This window comes from Salvelinus fontinalis, chromosome 35 (genome assembly GCF_029448725.1).
Source record: "Salvelinus fontinalis isolate EN_2023a chromosome 35, ASM2944872v1, whole genome shotgun sequence".
Lineage (NCBI taxonomy): Eukaryota > Metazoa > Chordata > Actinopteri > Salmoniformes > Salmonidae > Salvelinus > Salvelinus fontinalis.
The window spans coordinates 35881349-35896657 of record NC_074699.1 but is presented as its reverse complement, the minus strand read 5'-3'; the positions used below and the strand labels follow the sequence as shown (position 1 = coordinate 35896657).

General features: G+C 44.2%; 1 protein-coding gene across 4 annotated transcripts in view; it reads right to left on the bottom strand.

Annotated features, from left to right (window-relative positions):
* Positions 1-160: 160 nt before the first annotated feature.
* pdpr (pyruvate dehydrogenase phosphatase regulatory subunit) overlaps positions 161-15309 on the bottom strand; it is a gene marked incomplete at its 3' end in the record, with an annotated part of 60501 nt that continues 45352 nt past the window's right edge. For all 4 annotated transcript variants that reach the window (XM_055900063.1, XM_055900065.1, XM_055900064.1 and 1 more), the window contains 8 exon segments: positions 161-297; positions 2347-2529; positions 9231-9320; positions 11038-11132; positions 11216-11328; positions 13442-13590; positions 14538-14671; positions 15119-15274. In XM_055900063.1, coding sequence (XP_055756038.1) covers positions 161-297; positions 2347-2529; positions 9231-9320; positions 11038-11132; positions 11216-11328; positions 13442-13590; positions 14538-14671; positions 15119-15274 — 1057 coding nt within the window.

Here is a 15309-nt window from a genome sequence, read left to right as displayed (position 1 = left end):
CTTGCTCAAGAGCACAACAACAGGTAATGAATGGTATGTAGGCTACTGATGCCAGCAACCCTTGCTGGCCCACCCCGTCCCGACCAGATATTTCCCTCTCGGGCATGCGATTTGAACCGGCAACCTTCGGGTCGGTTGCTGGCCTGGTTGCTTGTCTAACCTGTAGATGGGTTCTCCCCACCAGGGCCACAGGTCCAGCTCTGTGTCGTGATCCTCCAGGACCAACATGATGAAGCGACGGCTCACCCCCTCCTGACGCTGCTGCAGCAGAGACGCTCGACCCAGGAAGTCTATGTCCTGGAGGAGGGGACAGAGACAGGAGGAGGAGGGGGAGACAGAGAGAGAGGAGGAGGAGGGGATAGAGAGAGGAGGAGGAGGAGGAGGGGACAGAGATAGGAGGAGGAGAGAGATAGAGGAGGAGGAGATAGAGAGAGAGGAGGAGGAGGAGGGGACAGAGAGAGAGGAGGAGGAGGAGGGGACAGAGAGAGAGGAGGAGGGGACAGAGAGAGGAGGAGGAGGGGACAGAGAGAGGAGGAGGAGGGGATAGATAGAGAGAGGAGGAGGAGGAGATAGAGAGAGGAGGAGGAGGGGATAGAGAGAGGAGGAGGAGGGGACAGAGAGAGGAGGAGGGGACAGAGAGAGGAGGAGGAGGGGACAGAGAGAGGAGGAGGGGATAGAGAGAGAGGAGGAGGAGGAGGAGGAGGAGGAGGAGGAGGAGGAGGAGACAGAGAGAGGAGGAGGAGGAGACAGAGAGAGGAGGAGGAGGGGATAGAGAGAGGAGGAGAAGGAGGAGGAGGAGGAGGAGGGGACAGAGAGAGAGGAGGAGGGGACAGAGAGAGGATGAGGAGGAGGAGGGGACAGAGAGAGGATGAGGAGGAGGAGGGGATAGAGAGAGGATGAGGAGGAGGGGACAGAGAGAGGATGAGGAGGAGGGGACAGAGAGGAGGAGGGGACAGAGAGAGGATGAGGAGGAGGGGACAGAGAGAGAGGAGGAGGGGACAGAGAGAGGATGAGGAGGAGGAGGGGATAGAGAGAGGATGAGGAGGAGGGGACAGAGAGAGAGGAGGAGCGGACAGAGAGAGAGGAGGAGGAGGAGGAGGAGGAGGAGGAGGGGACAGAGAGAGAGGAGGAGGGGACAGAGAGAGGATGAGGAGGAGGAGGGGACAGAGAGAGGATGAGGAGGAGGAGGAGATAGGACCAAACATAAACCAGACCTCATCAGTAACACAGTACAGGACTAAGGACCTGTCCAGACCTCATCAGTAACACAGTACAGGACTAAGGACCTGTCCAGACCTCATCAGTAACACAGTACAGGACTAAGGACCTGTCCAGACCTCATCAGTAACACAGTACAGGACTAAGGACCTGTCCAGACCTCATCAGTAACACAGTACGGGACTAAGGACCTGTCCAGACCTCATCAGTAACACAGTACAGGACTAAGGACCTGTCCAGACCTCATCAGTAACACAGTACAGGACTAAGGACCTGTCCAGACCTCATCAGTAACACAGTACAGGACTAAGGACCTGTCCAGACCTCATCAGTAACACAGTACGGGACTAAGGACCTGTCCAGACCTCATCAGTAACACAGTACAGGACTAAGGACCTGTCCAGACCTCATCAGTAACACAGTACAGGACTACGGACCTGTCCAGACCTCATCAGTAACACAGTACAGGACTAAGGACCTGTCCAGACCTCATCAGTAACACAGTACAGGACTAAGGACCTGTTCAGACCTCATCAGTAACACAGTACAGGACTAAGGACCTGTCCAGACCTCATCAGTAACACAGTACAGGACTAAGGACCTGTCCAGACCTCATCAGTAACACAGTACAGGACTAAGGACCTGTCCAGACCTCATCAGTAACACAGTACAGGACTAAGGACCTGTCCAGACCTCATCAGTAACACAGTCCAGGACTAAGGACCTGTCCAGACCTCATCAGTAACACAGTACAGGACTAAGGACCTGTCCAGACCTCATCAGTAACACAGTACAGGACTAAGGACCTGTCCAGACCTCATCAGTAACACAGTACAGGACTAAGGACCTGTTCAGACCTCATCAGTAACACAGTACAGGACTAAGGACCTGTCCAGACCTCATCAGTAACACAGTACAGGACTAAGGACCTGTTCAGACCTCATCAGTAACACAGTACAGGACTAAGGACCTGTCCAGACCTCATCAGTAACACAGTACAGGACTAAGGACCTGTCCAGACCTCATCAGTAACACAGTACAGGACTAAGGACCTGTCCAGACCTCATCAGTAACACAGTACAGGACTAAGGACCTGTTCAGACCAGACTTGGGGTCTGTGGGTCGTACCGTGTCAAACTTGACCCTGAACTCTCGTCCACACTCCAGGGGCGTGGTGAAGGAATCCAGGTCCTGACCCCAGAAGGCAAAGAACTTCTCTATCCGGAGAGAACGCAGGGCGTAGTACCCAGCGTTACGTACGCCGTACCTCTGACCCACTGACATCACCTCGTTGTAGACATGGAGCGCGTACTGGAGGAGGAGAGGGGGAGGAGGAGGGGGGAGGGGGAGAGGAGAGGGGGAGGGAGAGGGGAGGGGGGGAGAGGAGAGGAGGGAGAGGGGGAGGGAGGAGGGGGGAGGGGGAGAGGAGAGGGGGAGGGAGGGGGGAGGGGGAGAGGAGAGGGGGAGGGAGTGAGGAGGGGAGAGAGAGAGGAGGGGAGAGGGGGAGGGGGAGAGGAGGGGAGAGGGGGAGGGGGAGAGGAGGAGAGGAGGGGGAGCGAGTGAGGAGGGGAGAGAGAGAGGAGGGGAGAGGGAGAGGGGGAGAGGAGGGGAGAGGGGGAGGGGGAGAGGAGGAGAGGAGGGGGAGCGAGTGAGGAGGGGAGAGAGAGAGGAGGGGAGAGGGGGAGGGGGAGAGGAGGGGAGAAGGGGAGGGGGGAGAGGAGGGGAGAGGGGGAGGGGGAGAGGAGGAGAGGAGGGGGAGCGAGTGAGGAGGGGAGAGAGGAGAAGGAGGGAGAGAGGAGAGGGAGGGGGAGGGAGAGAGAAGGGGAGAGGGGGGGAGGGAGAGTGAGGTGGGAGGGAGAGAGAAGTAGAAAAGTGGGGGGAGGGAGAGTGATGGGGGAGGGAGAGAGAAGTAGAAAAGTGGGGGGAGGGAGAGTGATGGGGGAGGGAGAGAGAAGTAGAAAAGTGGGGGGAGGGAGAGAGGGAGGAGAGTGAGGTGGGAGGGAGAGAGAAGGGGGGAGGGAAAGAGCGAGGGGAAGGAGAGAGAAGAGAGAGAGAGAGGAGAAAGGAGGGTGAGAGAAGGAGAGAAGGAAGAGAGAGAGGAGGGAGAGAGGAGGTATCAATAACACTGTATATGATAACAAAATGTCCACTCAGACACACATCCTATTTACTGATGAAGCTCATACAGCATGTGACACACAGACACATGACACAGGAATTAAACAGACACTCATTCTGACTAGTAGTGTATAGTAGACTAGTAGTGTATAGTAGACTAGTAGTGTATAGTAGACTAGTAGTGTATAGTAGACTAGTAGTGTATAACCAGTAGTCTATAGTAGACTAGTAGTGTATAACCAGTAGTCTATAGTAGACTAGTAGTGTATAACCAGTAGTGTATAGTAGACTAGTAGTGTATAACCAGTAGTCTATAGTAGACTAGTAGTGTATAGTAGACTAGTAGTGTATAGTAGACTAGTAGTATATAGTAGACTAGTAGTGTATAACCAGTAGTGTATAGTAGACTAGTAGTATATAACCAGTAGTGTATAGTAGACTAGTAGTGTATAGTAGACTAGTAGTGTATAGTAGACTAGTAGTGTATAGTAGACTAGTAGTGTATAACCAGTAGTCTATAGTAGACTAGTAGTGTATAACCAGTAGTCTATAGTAGACTAGTAGTGTATAACCAGTAGTCTATAGTAGACTAGTAGTGTATAACCAGTAGTGTATAGTAGACTAGTAGTATATAACCAGTAGTGTATAGTAGACTAGTAGTGTATAGTAGACTAGTAGTGTATAGTAGACTAGTAGTGTATAGTAGACTAGTAGTGTATAACCAGTAGTCTATAGTAGACTAGTAGTGTATAACCAGTAGTCTATAGTAGACTAGTAGTGTATAACCAGTAGTCTATAGTAGACTAGTAGTGTATAACCAGTAGTCTATAGTAGACTAGTAGTGTATAACCAGTAGTGTATAGTAGACTAGTAGTGTATAACCAGTAGTCTATAGTAGACTAGTAGTGTATAGTAGACTAGTAGTGTATAGTAGACTAGTAGTATATAGTAGACTAGTAGTGTATAACCAGTAGTGTATAGTAGACTAGTAGTATATAACCAGTAGTGTATAGTAGACTAGTAGTGTATAGTAGACTAGTAGTGTATAGTAGACTAGTAGTGTATAACCAGTAGTCTATAGTAGACTAGTAGTGTATAGTAGACTAGTAGTGTATAACCAGTAGTCTATAGTAGACTAGTAGTGTATAACCAGTAGTCTGTAGTAGACTAGTAGTGTATAACCAGTAGTCTATAGTAGACTAGTAGTATATAACCAGTAGTCTATAGTAGACTAGTAGTGTATAACCAGTAGTCTATAGTAGACTAGTAGTGTATAGTAGACTAGTAGTGTATAACCAGTAGTCTGTAGTAGACTAGTAGTGTATAACCAGTAGTCTATAGTAGACTAGTAGTGTATAGTAGACTAGTAGTGTATAACCAGTAGTCTATAGTAGACTAGTAGTATATAACCAGTAGTCTGTAGTAGACTAGTAGTGTATAACCAGTAGTCTATAGTAGACTAGTAGTGTATAACCAGTAGTCTATAGTAGACTAGTAGTGTATAACCAGTAGTGTATAGTAGACTAGTAGTATATAACCAGTAGTGTAGTAGACTAGTAGTGTATAGTAGACTAGTAGTGTATAGTAGACTAGTAGTATATAACCAGTAGTGTATAGTAGTATATAACCAGTAGTCTATAGTAGACTAGTAGTGTATAGTAGACTAGTAGTGTATAACCAGTAGTGTAGTAGACTAGTAGTGTATAGTAGACTAGTAGTGTATAGTAGACTAGTAGTGTCTAGTAGACTAGTAGTGTATAACCAGTAGTCTATAGTAGTATATAACCAGTAGTCTATAGTAGACTAGTAGTGTATAGTAGACTAGTAGTGTATAACCAGTAGTGTATAGTAGTATATAACCAGTAGTCTATAGTAGACTAGTAGTGTATAGTAGACTAGTAGTGTATAACCAGTAGTGTAGTAGACTAGTAGTGTATAGTAGACTAGTAGTGTATAGTAGACTAGTAGTGTCTAGTAGACTAGTAGTGTATAACCAGTAGTCTATAGTAGACTAGTAGTGTATAGTAGACTAGTAGTGTATAGTAGACTAGTAGTGTATAACCAGTAGTGTATAGTAGACTAGTAGTGTATAGTAGACTAGTAGTATATAACCAGTAGTGTAAAACCAGTAGTGTATAGTAGACTAGTAGTGTATAGTAGACTAGTAGTATATAACCAGTAGTCTATAGTAGACTAGTAGTGTATAACCAGTAGTGTAGTAGACTAGTAGTGTATAGTAGACTAGTAGTGTATAGTAGACTAGTAGTGTATAACCAGTAGTGTATAGTAGACTAGTAGTGTATAGTAGACTAGTAGTGTATAGTAGACTAGTAGTGTATAGTAGACTAGTAGTGTATAGTAGACTAGTAGTGTATAACCAGTAGTGTATAGTAGACTAGTAGTGTATAGTAGACTAGTAGTGTATAGTAGACTAGTAGTGTATAGTAGACTAGTAGTGTATAGTAGACTAGTAGTGTATAGTAGACTAGTAGTGTATAACCAGTAGTGTATAGTAGACTAGTAGTGTATAGTAGACTAGTAGTATATAACCAGTAGTGTATAGTAGACTAGTAGTGTATAGTAGACTAGTAGTGTATAGTAGACTAGTAGTGTATAGTAGACTAGTAGTATATAACCAGTAGTGTAAAACCAGTAGTGTATAGTAGACTAGTAGTGTATAGTAGACTAGTAGTATATAACCAGTAGTGTATAGTAGACTAGTAGTGTATAGTAGACTAGTAGTGTATAGTAGACTAGTAGTGTATAACCAGTAGTGTATAGTAGACTAGTAGTGTATAGTAGACTAGTAGTGTATAGTAGACTAGTAGTGTATAGTAGACTAGTAGTATATAACCAGTAGTGTAAAACCAGTAGTGTATAGTAGACTAGTAGTGTATAGTAGACTAGTAGTATATAACCAGTAGTGTATAGTAGACTAGTAGTGTATAGTAGACTAGTAGTGTATTGTAGACTAGTAGTGTATAACCAGTAGTGTATAGTAGACTAGTAGTATATAACCAGTAGTGTATAGTAGACTAGTAGTATATAACCAGTAGTCTATAGTAGACTAGTAGTGTATAGTAGACTAGTAGTGTATAACTAGTAGTATATAGTAGACTAGTAGTGTATAACCAGTAGTGTATAGTAGACTAGTAGTGTATAGTAGACTAGTAGTGTATAGTAGACTAGTAGTGTATAACCAGTAGTGTATAGTAGACGAGTAGTATATAACCAGTAGTGTATAGTAGACTAGTAGTGTATAGTAGACTAGTAGTGTATAACCAGTAGTGTATAGTAGACTAGTAGTGTATAGTAGACTAGTAGTGTATAGTAGACTAGTAGTGTATAGTAGACTAGTAGTGTATAGTAGACTAGTAGTGTATAACCAGTAGTGTATAGTAGACTAGTAGTATATAACCAGTAGTGTATAGTAGACTAGTAGTGTATAGTAGACTAGTAGTGTATAGTAGACTAGTAGTGTATAACCAGTAGTGTATAGTAGACTAGTAGTGTATAGTAGACTAGTAGTGTATAGTAGACTAGTAGTGTATAACCAGTAGTGTATAGTAGACTAGTAGTATATAACCAGTAGTGTATAGTAGACTAGTAGTGTATAGTAGACTAGTAGTGTATAGTAGACTAGTAGTGTATAACTAGTAGTATATAACCAGTAGTGTATAACCAGTATTCTAGTAGTATATAACCAGTAGTGTATAGTAGTATATAACCAGTAGTGTATAGTGTATATCTCACCTCTATAGGTATGTAAAGTAGTGTAGTATATAACCAGTAGTATATAGTATAGTGTGTATCTCACCTCTATAGGTATGTAAAGTAGTGTAGTATATAACCAGTAGTGTAAAGCAGTATATAACCAGTAGTGTATAGTGTATATCTCACCTCTATAGGTATGTAAAGTAGTGTAGTATATAACCAGTAGTATATAGTATAGTGTGTATCTCACCTCTATAGGTATGTAAAGTAGTGTAGTATATAACCAGTAGTGTATAGTAGACTAGTAGTGTATAGTAGACTAGTAGTGTATAACCAGTAGTGTATAGTAGACTAGTAGTATATAACCAGTAGTGTATAGTAGACTAGTAGTGTATAGTAGACTAGTAGTGTATAACCAGTAGTGTATAGTAGACTAGTAGTGTATAGTAGACTAGTAGTGTATAGTAGACTAGTAGTGTATAACCAGTAGTGTATAGTAGACTAGTAGTGTATAGTAGACTAGTAGTGTATAGTAGACTAGTAGTGTATAGTAGACTAGTAGTGTATTGTAGACTAGTAGTGTATAACCAGTAGTGTATAGTAGACTAGTAGTATATAACCAGTAGTGTATAGTAGACTAGTAGTGTATAGTAGACTAGTAGTGTATAGTAGACTAGTAGTGTATAACTAGTAGTATATAGTAGACTAGTAGTGTATAGTAGACTAGTAGTATATAACCAGTAGTGTATAGTAGACTAGTAGTGTATAGTAGACTAGTAGTGTATAGTAGACTAGTAGTGTATAGTAGACTAGTAGTGTATAACCAGTAGTGTATAGTAGACTAGTAGTGTATAGTAGACTAGTAGTGTATAGTAGACTAGTAGTGTATAACCAGTAGTGTATAGTAGACTAGTAGTGTATAGTAGACTAGTAGTGTATAGTAGACTAGTAGTGTATAGTAGACTAGTAGTGTATAGTAGACTAGTAGTGTATAACCAGTAGTGTATAGTAGACTAGTAGTATATAACCAGTAGTGTATAGTAGACTAGTAGTGTATAGTAGACTAGTAGTGTATGTAGACTAGTAGTGTATAACTAGTAGTATATAACCAGTAGTGTATAGTAGACTAGTAGTGTATAGTAGACTAGTAGTGTATAACTAGTAGTGTATAGTAGACTAGTAGTGTATAGTAGACTAGTAGTGTATAGTAGACTAGTAGTGTATAACCAGTAGTGTATAGTAGACTAGTAGTGTATAGTAGACTAGTAGTGTATAGTAGACTAGTAGTGTATAGTAGACTAGTAGTGTATAGTAGACTAGTAGTGTATAACCAGTAGTGTATAGTAGACTAGTAGTGTATAGTAGACTAGTAGTGTATAGTAGACTAGTAGTGTATAACCAGTAGTGTATAGTAGACTAGTAGTATATAACCAGTAGTGTATAGTAGACTAGTAGTGTATAACCAGTAGTGTATAGTAGACTAGTAGTATATAACCAGTAGTGTATAGTAGACTAGTAGTATATAACCAGTAGTGTATAGTAGACTAGTAGTGTATAGTAGACTAGTAGTGTATGTAGACTAGTAGTGTATAACTAGTAGTATATAACCAGTAGTGTATAGTAGACTAGTAGTGTATAGTAGACTAGTAGTGTATAGTAGACTAGTAGTGTATAGTAGACTAGTAGTGTATAACTAGTAGTATATAACCAGTAGTGTATAACCAGTATTCTAGTAGTATATAACCAGTAGTGTATAGTAGTATATAACCAGTAGTGTATAGTAGTATAGTGTATATCTCACCTCTATAGGTATGTAAAGTAGTGTAGTATATAACCAGTAGTATATAGTATAGTGTGTATCTCACCTATATAGGTATGTAAAGTAGTGTAGTATATAACCAGTAGTATATAGTATAGTGTGTATCTCACCTCTATAGGTATGTAAAGTAGTGTAGTATATAACCAGTAGTATATAGTATAGTGTGTATCTCACCTATATAGGTATGTAAAGTAGTGTAGTATATAACCAGTAGTATATAGTATAGTGTGTATCTCACCTCTATAGGTATGTAAAGTAGTGTAGTATATAACCAGTAGTGTATAGTGTATATCTCACCTCTATAGGTTGGTAAAGTAGTGTAGTATATAACCAGTAGTATATAGTATAGTGTATATCTCACCTCTATAGGTATGTAAAGCATGAAGCCCGGCTCTCCTGTATGGGTCATACTCATTACTCGGATCCCATTGGCATAGCCCACACTCATTTCCTGTTGACACACACCAAGGGTCAGAAAAACAACGACACACAACCTTTAGCCTTATGATGAGACGGGGCCACTTCACTATTACACAACACGTCTAAAGATGGACCAGCCTTGTGATGAGACGGGGCCACTTCACTATTACACAACACGTCTAAAGATGGACCAGCCTTGTGATGAGACGGGGACACTTCACTATTACACAACACGTCTAAAGATGGACCAGCCTTGTGATGAGACGGGGGCCACTTCACTATTACATAACATGTCTAAAGATGAGACGGGGGCCACTTCACTATTACATAACACGTCTAAAGATGGACCAGCCTTGTGATGAGACGGGGGCCACTTCACTATTACATAACATGTCTAAAGATGAGACGGGGCCACTTCACTATTACATAACACGTCTAAAGATGGACCAGCCTTGTGATGAGACGGGGACACTTCACTATTACATAACACGTCTAAAGATGGACCAGCCTTGTGATGAGACGGGGCCACTTCACTATTACACAACACGTCTAAAGATGGACCAGCCTTGTGATGAGACGGGGCCAATTCACTATTACACAACACGTCTAAAGATGGACCAGCCTTGTGATGAGACGGGGACACTTCACTATTACATAACATGTCTAAAGATGAGACGGGGGCCACTTCACTATTACATAACACGTCTAAAGATGGACCAGCCTTGTGATGAGACGGGGGCCACTTCACTATTACATAACACGTCTAAAGATGGACCAGCCTTGTGAGGAGACGGGGCCACTTCACTATTACATAACACGTCTAAAGATGGACCAGCCTTGTGATGAGACGGGGCCACTTCACTATTACACAACACGTCTAAAGATGGACCAGCCTTGTGATGAGACGGGGCCACTTCACTATTACATAACACGTCTAAAGATGGACCAGCCTTGTGATGAGACGGGGCCACTTCACTATTACATAACACGTCTAAAGATGAGACGGGGCCACTTCACTATTACACAACATGTCTAAAGATGAGACGGGGCCACTTCACTATTACATAACACGTCTAAAGATGAGACGGGGCCACTTCACTATTACATAACACGTCTAAAGATGAGACGGGGGCCACTTCACTATTACATAACACGTCTAAAGATGGACCAGCCTTGTGAGGAGACGGGGCCACTTCACTATTACATAACATGTCTAAAGATGGACCAGCCTTGTGATGAGACGGGGCCACTTCACTATTACATAACACGTCTAAAGATGAGACGGGGCCACTTCACTATTACATAACACGTCTAAAGATGGACCAGCCTTGTGATGAGACGGGGCCACTTCACTATTACATAACACGTCTAAAGATGAGACGGGGGCCACTTCACTATTACATAACACGTCTAAAGATGGACCAGCCTTGTGATGAGACGGGGGCCACTTCACTATTACATAACACGTCTAAAGATGGACCAGCCTTGTGATGAGACGGGGGCCACTTCACTATTACATAACATGTCTAAAGATGAGACCAGCCTTGTGATGAGACGGGGACACTTCACTATTACATAACACGTCTAAAGATGAGACGGGGCCACTTCACTATTACATAACACGTCTAAAGATGGACCAGCCTTGTGATGAGACGGGGGCCACTTCACTATTACACAACACGTCTAAAGATGAGACGGGGGCCACTTCACTATTACACAACATGTCTAAAGATGGACAGGTTCCTCACCTTACAGAAGAGGGACGGGAAGTGTTCGGGAGTCATGGAGACATACGATAGTTCTCCTAGGACGTCCATCGCCCGCGGACCAATAAGATTCAGCGCTGTAGAAGGGAGGCGGGGAAAAGGGTTCAGAACAGAAATAGAAGTGAGGGGAAGATTGAGGTGCTGCAGCGATCGTTCTCACCAGTGTACTTCCAGCTGACGTCCTCTAGGTGGAGCTGTGGGTCGTCGGGCATGTGCTTCTTCAACCACGACCAGCAGTGGACCTGCTGATCTGTAGGAGAGATGATGAAGAAGCTACAGAGAGGGAGAGGAAGGGAGAGAGATGGACAGAGAGAGAGAGAGAGGGAGAGAGAGGAAGGGAGAGAGAGAGAGATGATGAGAGAGGAAGGGGGAGAGGGAGAGAGAGGAAGGGAGAGATGGAGAGAGAGAGAGAGAGAGAGAGAGAGGAAGAGAGAGATGGAGAGAGAGAGAGAGAGAGAGAGAGAGAGGAAGAGAGAGATGGAGAGAGAGATGGAGAGAGAGAGAGAGAGAGGAAGAGAGAGATGGAGAGAGAGATGGAGAGGAAAACATTTAGATGAGGAGCTAACCCGTCGCCTCCCCAGACGTTGTCTTGTGACAGGTGGCATCACTCCTCTGTGACGCTCGTCCCTCAACAGACAGTGCAGACGAATATGGAAGTGTCTGACATAAGACAAGGTGGTTTAGTCTCTATCCTGTTCTTTTAGAGGACATTCACACGAGTTATCCCAGGTGGAGTCACCCCCAGGTGGAGTCACCCCCAGGTGGAGTCACGCCCAGGTGGAGTCACGCCCAGGTGGAGTCACGCCCAGGTGGAGTCACGCCCAGGTGGAGTCACGCCCAGGTGGAGTCACGCCCAGGTGGAGTCACCCCCAGGTGGAGTCACGCCCAGGTGGAGTCACGCCCAGGTGGAGTCACCCCCAGGTGGAGTTATGAACAGCTGGCTAAGCTCTCACCTGTTCTTCTGGACTCTGACCACTCTGCAGTCGTTCTCCTTAAACCTCTTGGAAATAGGGGGCGCTATTTTCACTTCTGGATAAAATCGTTCCCAATTTAAACGGCCTCGTACTCTATCCTAGATCATATGATATGCATATTATTATTACTATTGGATAGAAAACACTCTGAAGTTTCTAAAACTGTTTGAATTATATCTGTGAGTAAAACAGAACTCATTTGGCAGCAAACTTCCAAACAAGAAGTGAAAATTCTGAAAATGGGTCTATGTGTAAGGCCTTGCCTATTCAATTGGCTTATATTTATGGATCTGTATGCACTTCACACGCCTTCCACTAGATGTCATCAAGCAGTAGAACGTGGAATGAAGTCTCTAGCCTTTTCTGGGACCGGATGGGACTCGTTGGAGTGAGAGGTCAGCCATATTGGAAGTACTTGGTGACACACGAGGATTTGTCATATGGGTGGTTGCAATTCGTTTGGTAGACACGAAGAAATGCTCCGTCTGGGACGTTATTGGATGTATTTCTTAAAAACATCCTAAAGATGGATTCTCAACTGAGTTTGACCAGTTTATTCGACTTTTATTTTGACTTTTTGAATTTTTCGTTCATGCGTAAATTCTTCATGGACACGTGAGCTCCACTATGCTAGCCAAAGTTGCTAATTCGACAGAAGAAATGGACATTCTAAAACAAAACAACGATTTATTGTGGAACTAGGATTCCTGGCACTGCATTCTGATGAAAGTTCATCAAAGGTAAGAGAATATTTATGATGTTATTCCGTATTTTTGTGGACTCTTTGGACTCCAACATGGCGGAGAATGGCTGAGCGCTGTCTCAGATTATTGCACGCTGTGCTTTGTACTAAAGTAATTTTTTTAAATCTAACACAGCGGTTGCATTAAGAACCAGTGTATCTTTCATTTGCTGTACAACATGTATTTTTCAGCAACAACATGTATTTTTTGGTCCTATTTGTGACGATGGCTGCGTTGTAAAACCCAGATTTGTAGCTATAAAAATGCACATTTTCGAACAAAACATAAATGTATTGTATAACATGATGTTATAAGACTGTCATCTGATGAAGTTGTTCAAAGGTTAGTGATTAATTTTATCTCTATTTGTGGGTTTTGTGAAAGCTATCGTTGCTGTGAAAAAATGGCGTTGTGTGTTTTGGCTATTGTGGTGAGCTAACATAAATATATATTGTGTTTTCGCTGTAAAACATTTTAAAAATCGGAAATGTTCGCTGGATTCACAAGATGTTTATCTTTCATTTGCTGTATTGGACTTGTGATTTCATGAAATGTTATTATATGATATCCCTGTGGCGCTAGGCTAGGCTATGCTAGTCAGCGTTTCTGATGAGGATGAACCCGGATCCGGGAGGGGGGGTCCGTAGAGGTTAATGGTTAAACTCTCACCTGTTCTTCTTGACTCTGACCACGCTGCAGTCGTTCTCATATCCGCCCCTCTCGTTCAGCATGCCCGTATGAACGATGTGACCCACTGGCACGTCCAGGTCATTGGCACAGAGGTGCTGTAGCAACTCCAACGCCTGGTCGTCTGTAGACTGGCACAGAAAGAAAGGTAGTGACCGAGGGTGGTCCAGCCATAGAGATAATGGAATTCACATTATAGCTGTGACCGAGGGTGGTCCAGCCATAGAGATAATGGAATTCACATTATAGCTGTGACCGAGGGTGGTCCAGCCATAGAGATAATGTAATTCACATTATAGTTGTGACCGAGGGTGGTCCAGCCAGAGAGATATCATTCCTTTTTCTATTTCATTCTGTGGTCCAGGGGTCAGTTGATACCTCACTTCCCCTCCCCTCTCCAGGGGTCAGCCACCTACAGCTTCCATCATAGGAGGAAGTTGATACCTCACTTCCCCTCCTCTCCCTCCCCTCTCCAGGGGTCAGACACCTACAGCTTCCATCATAGGAGGAAGTTGATACCTCACTTCCCCTCCTCTCCCTCCCCTCTCCAGGGGTCAGACACCTACAGCTTCCATCATAGGAGGAAGTTGATACCTCACTTCCCCTCCCTCCCCTCTCCAGGGGTCAGCCACCTACAGCTTCCATCATAGGAGGAAGTTGATACCTCACTTCCCCTCCCCTCCCCTCTCCAGGGGTCAGCCACCTACAGCTTCCATCATAGGAGGAAGTTGATACCTCACTTCCCCTCCCCTCCCTCCCCTCTCCAGGGGTCAGACACCTACAGCTTCCATCATAGGAGGAAGTTGATACCTCACTTCCCCTCCCCTCCCTCCCCTCTCCAGGGGTCAGACACCTACAGCTTCCATCATAGGAGGAAGTTGATACCTCACTTCCCCTCCTCTCCCTCCCCTCTCCAGGGGTCAGACACCTACAGCTTCCATCATAGGAGGAAGTTGATACCTCACTTCCCCTCCTCTCCCTCCCCTCTCCAGGGGTCAGCCACCTACAGCTTCCATCATAGGAGGAAGTTGATACCTCACTTCCCCTCCTCTCCCTCCCCTCTCCAGGGGTCACTCACAGTGAGCTCAAACTTGGTGAAGGAGGACATGTCGATGACACAGACCGCCTCCTTGCAGCATTTCACCTCCGACCCCACGATGTCAAACCAGTCAGGCTTATAGAACGTCTTACTGGCATCCAGAGACAGCAGGTCTGAGAACAGATGATAGAACTGTTTAACTAACAGACAGACACAGTGTTAAGAGACAGCAGGTCTGAGGACAGAGGATATAACTGTTTAACTAACCAGACAGACACAGTGCTAAGAGAAAGCAGGTCTGAGAACAGATGATATAACTGTTTAACTAACAGACAGACACAGTGCTAAGAGAAAGCAGGTCTGAGAACAGATGATAGAACTGTTTAACTAACAGACAGACACAGTGCTAAGAGACAGCAGGTCTGAGAACAGATGATATAACTGTTTAACTAACAGACAGACACAGTGCTAAGAGACAGCAGGTCTGAGAACAGATGATATAACTGTTTAACTAACCAGACAGACACAGTGCTAAGAGACAGTCTGTGTGGGTGGTGTGGTGTGGTGGTGTGGTGGTGTGAGGTGTGTGTGTGTTGTGGTGTGTGTGTGGTCCGCCTCACCCTTCCCTGCAGGGATGAAGTACTTGGCCCTCTCAAAGCCGTGTTTCTCCATCCATCTGGCTCCCTGTGTGTCCAGACGGTCGTACAGGGGAGAAGTCCTCAGCTGCCGGCCCGTCTGGAAGTCCCAACGAGGAACCTTTAGGTTATACAGCAGGGCTGGAGAGGGACAGACAGGCAGACACAGAGAAGGA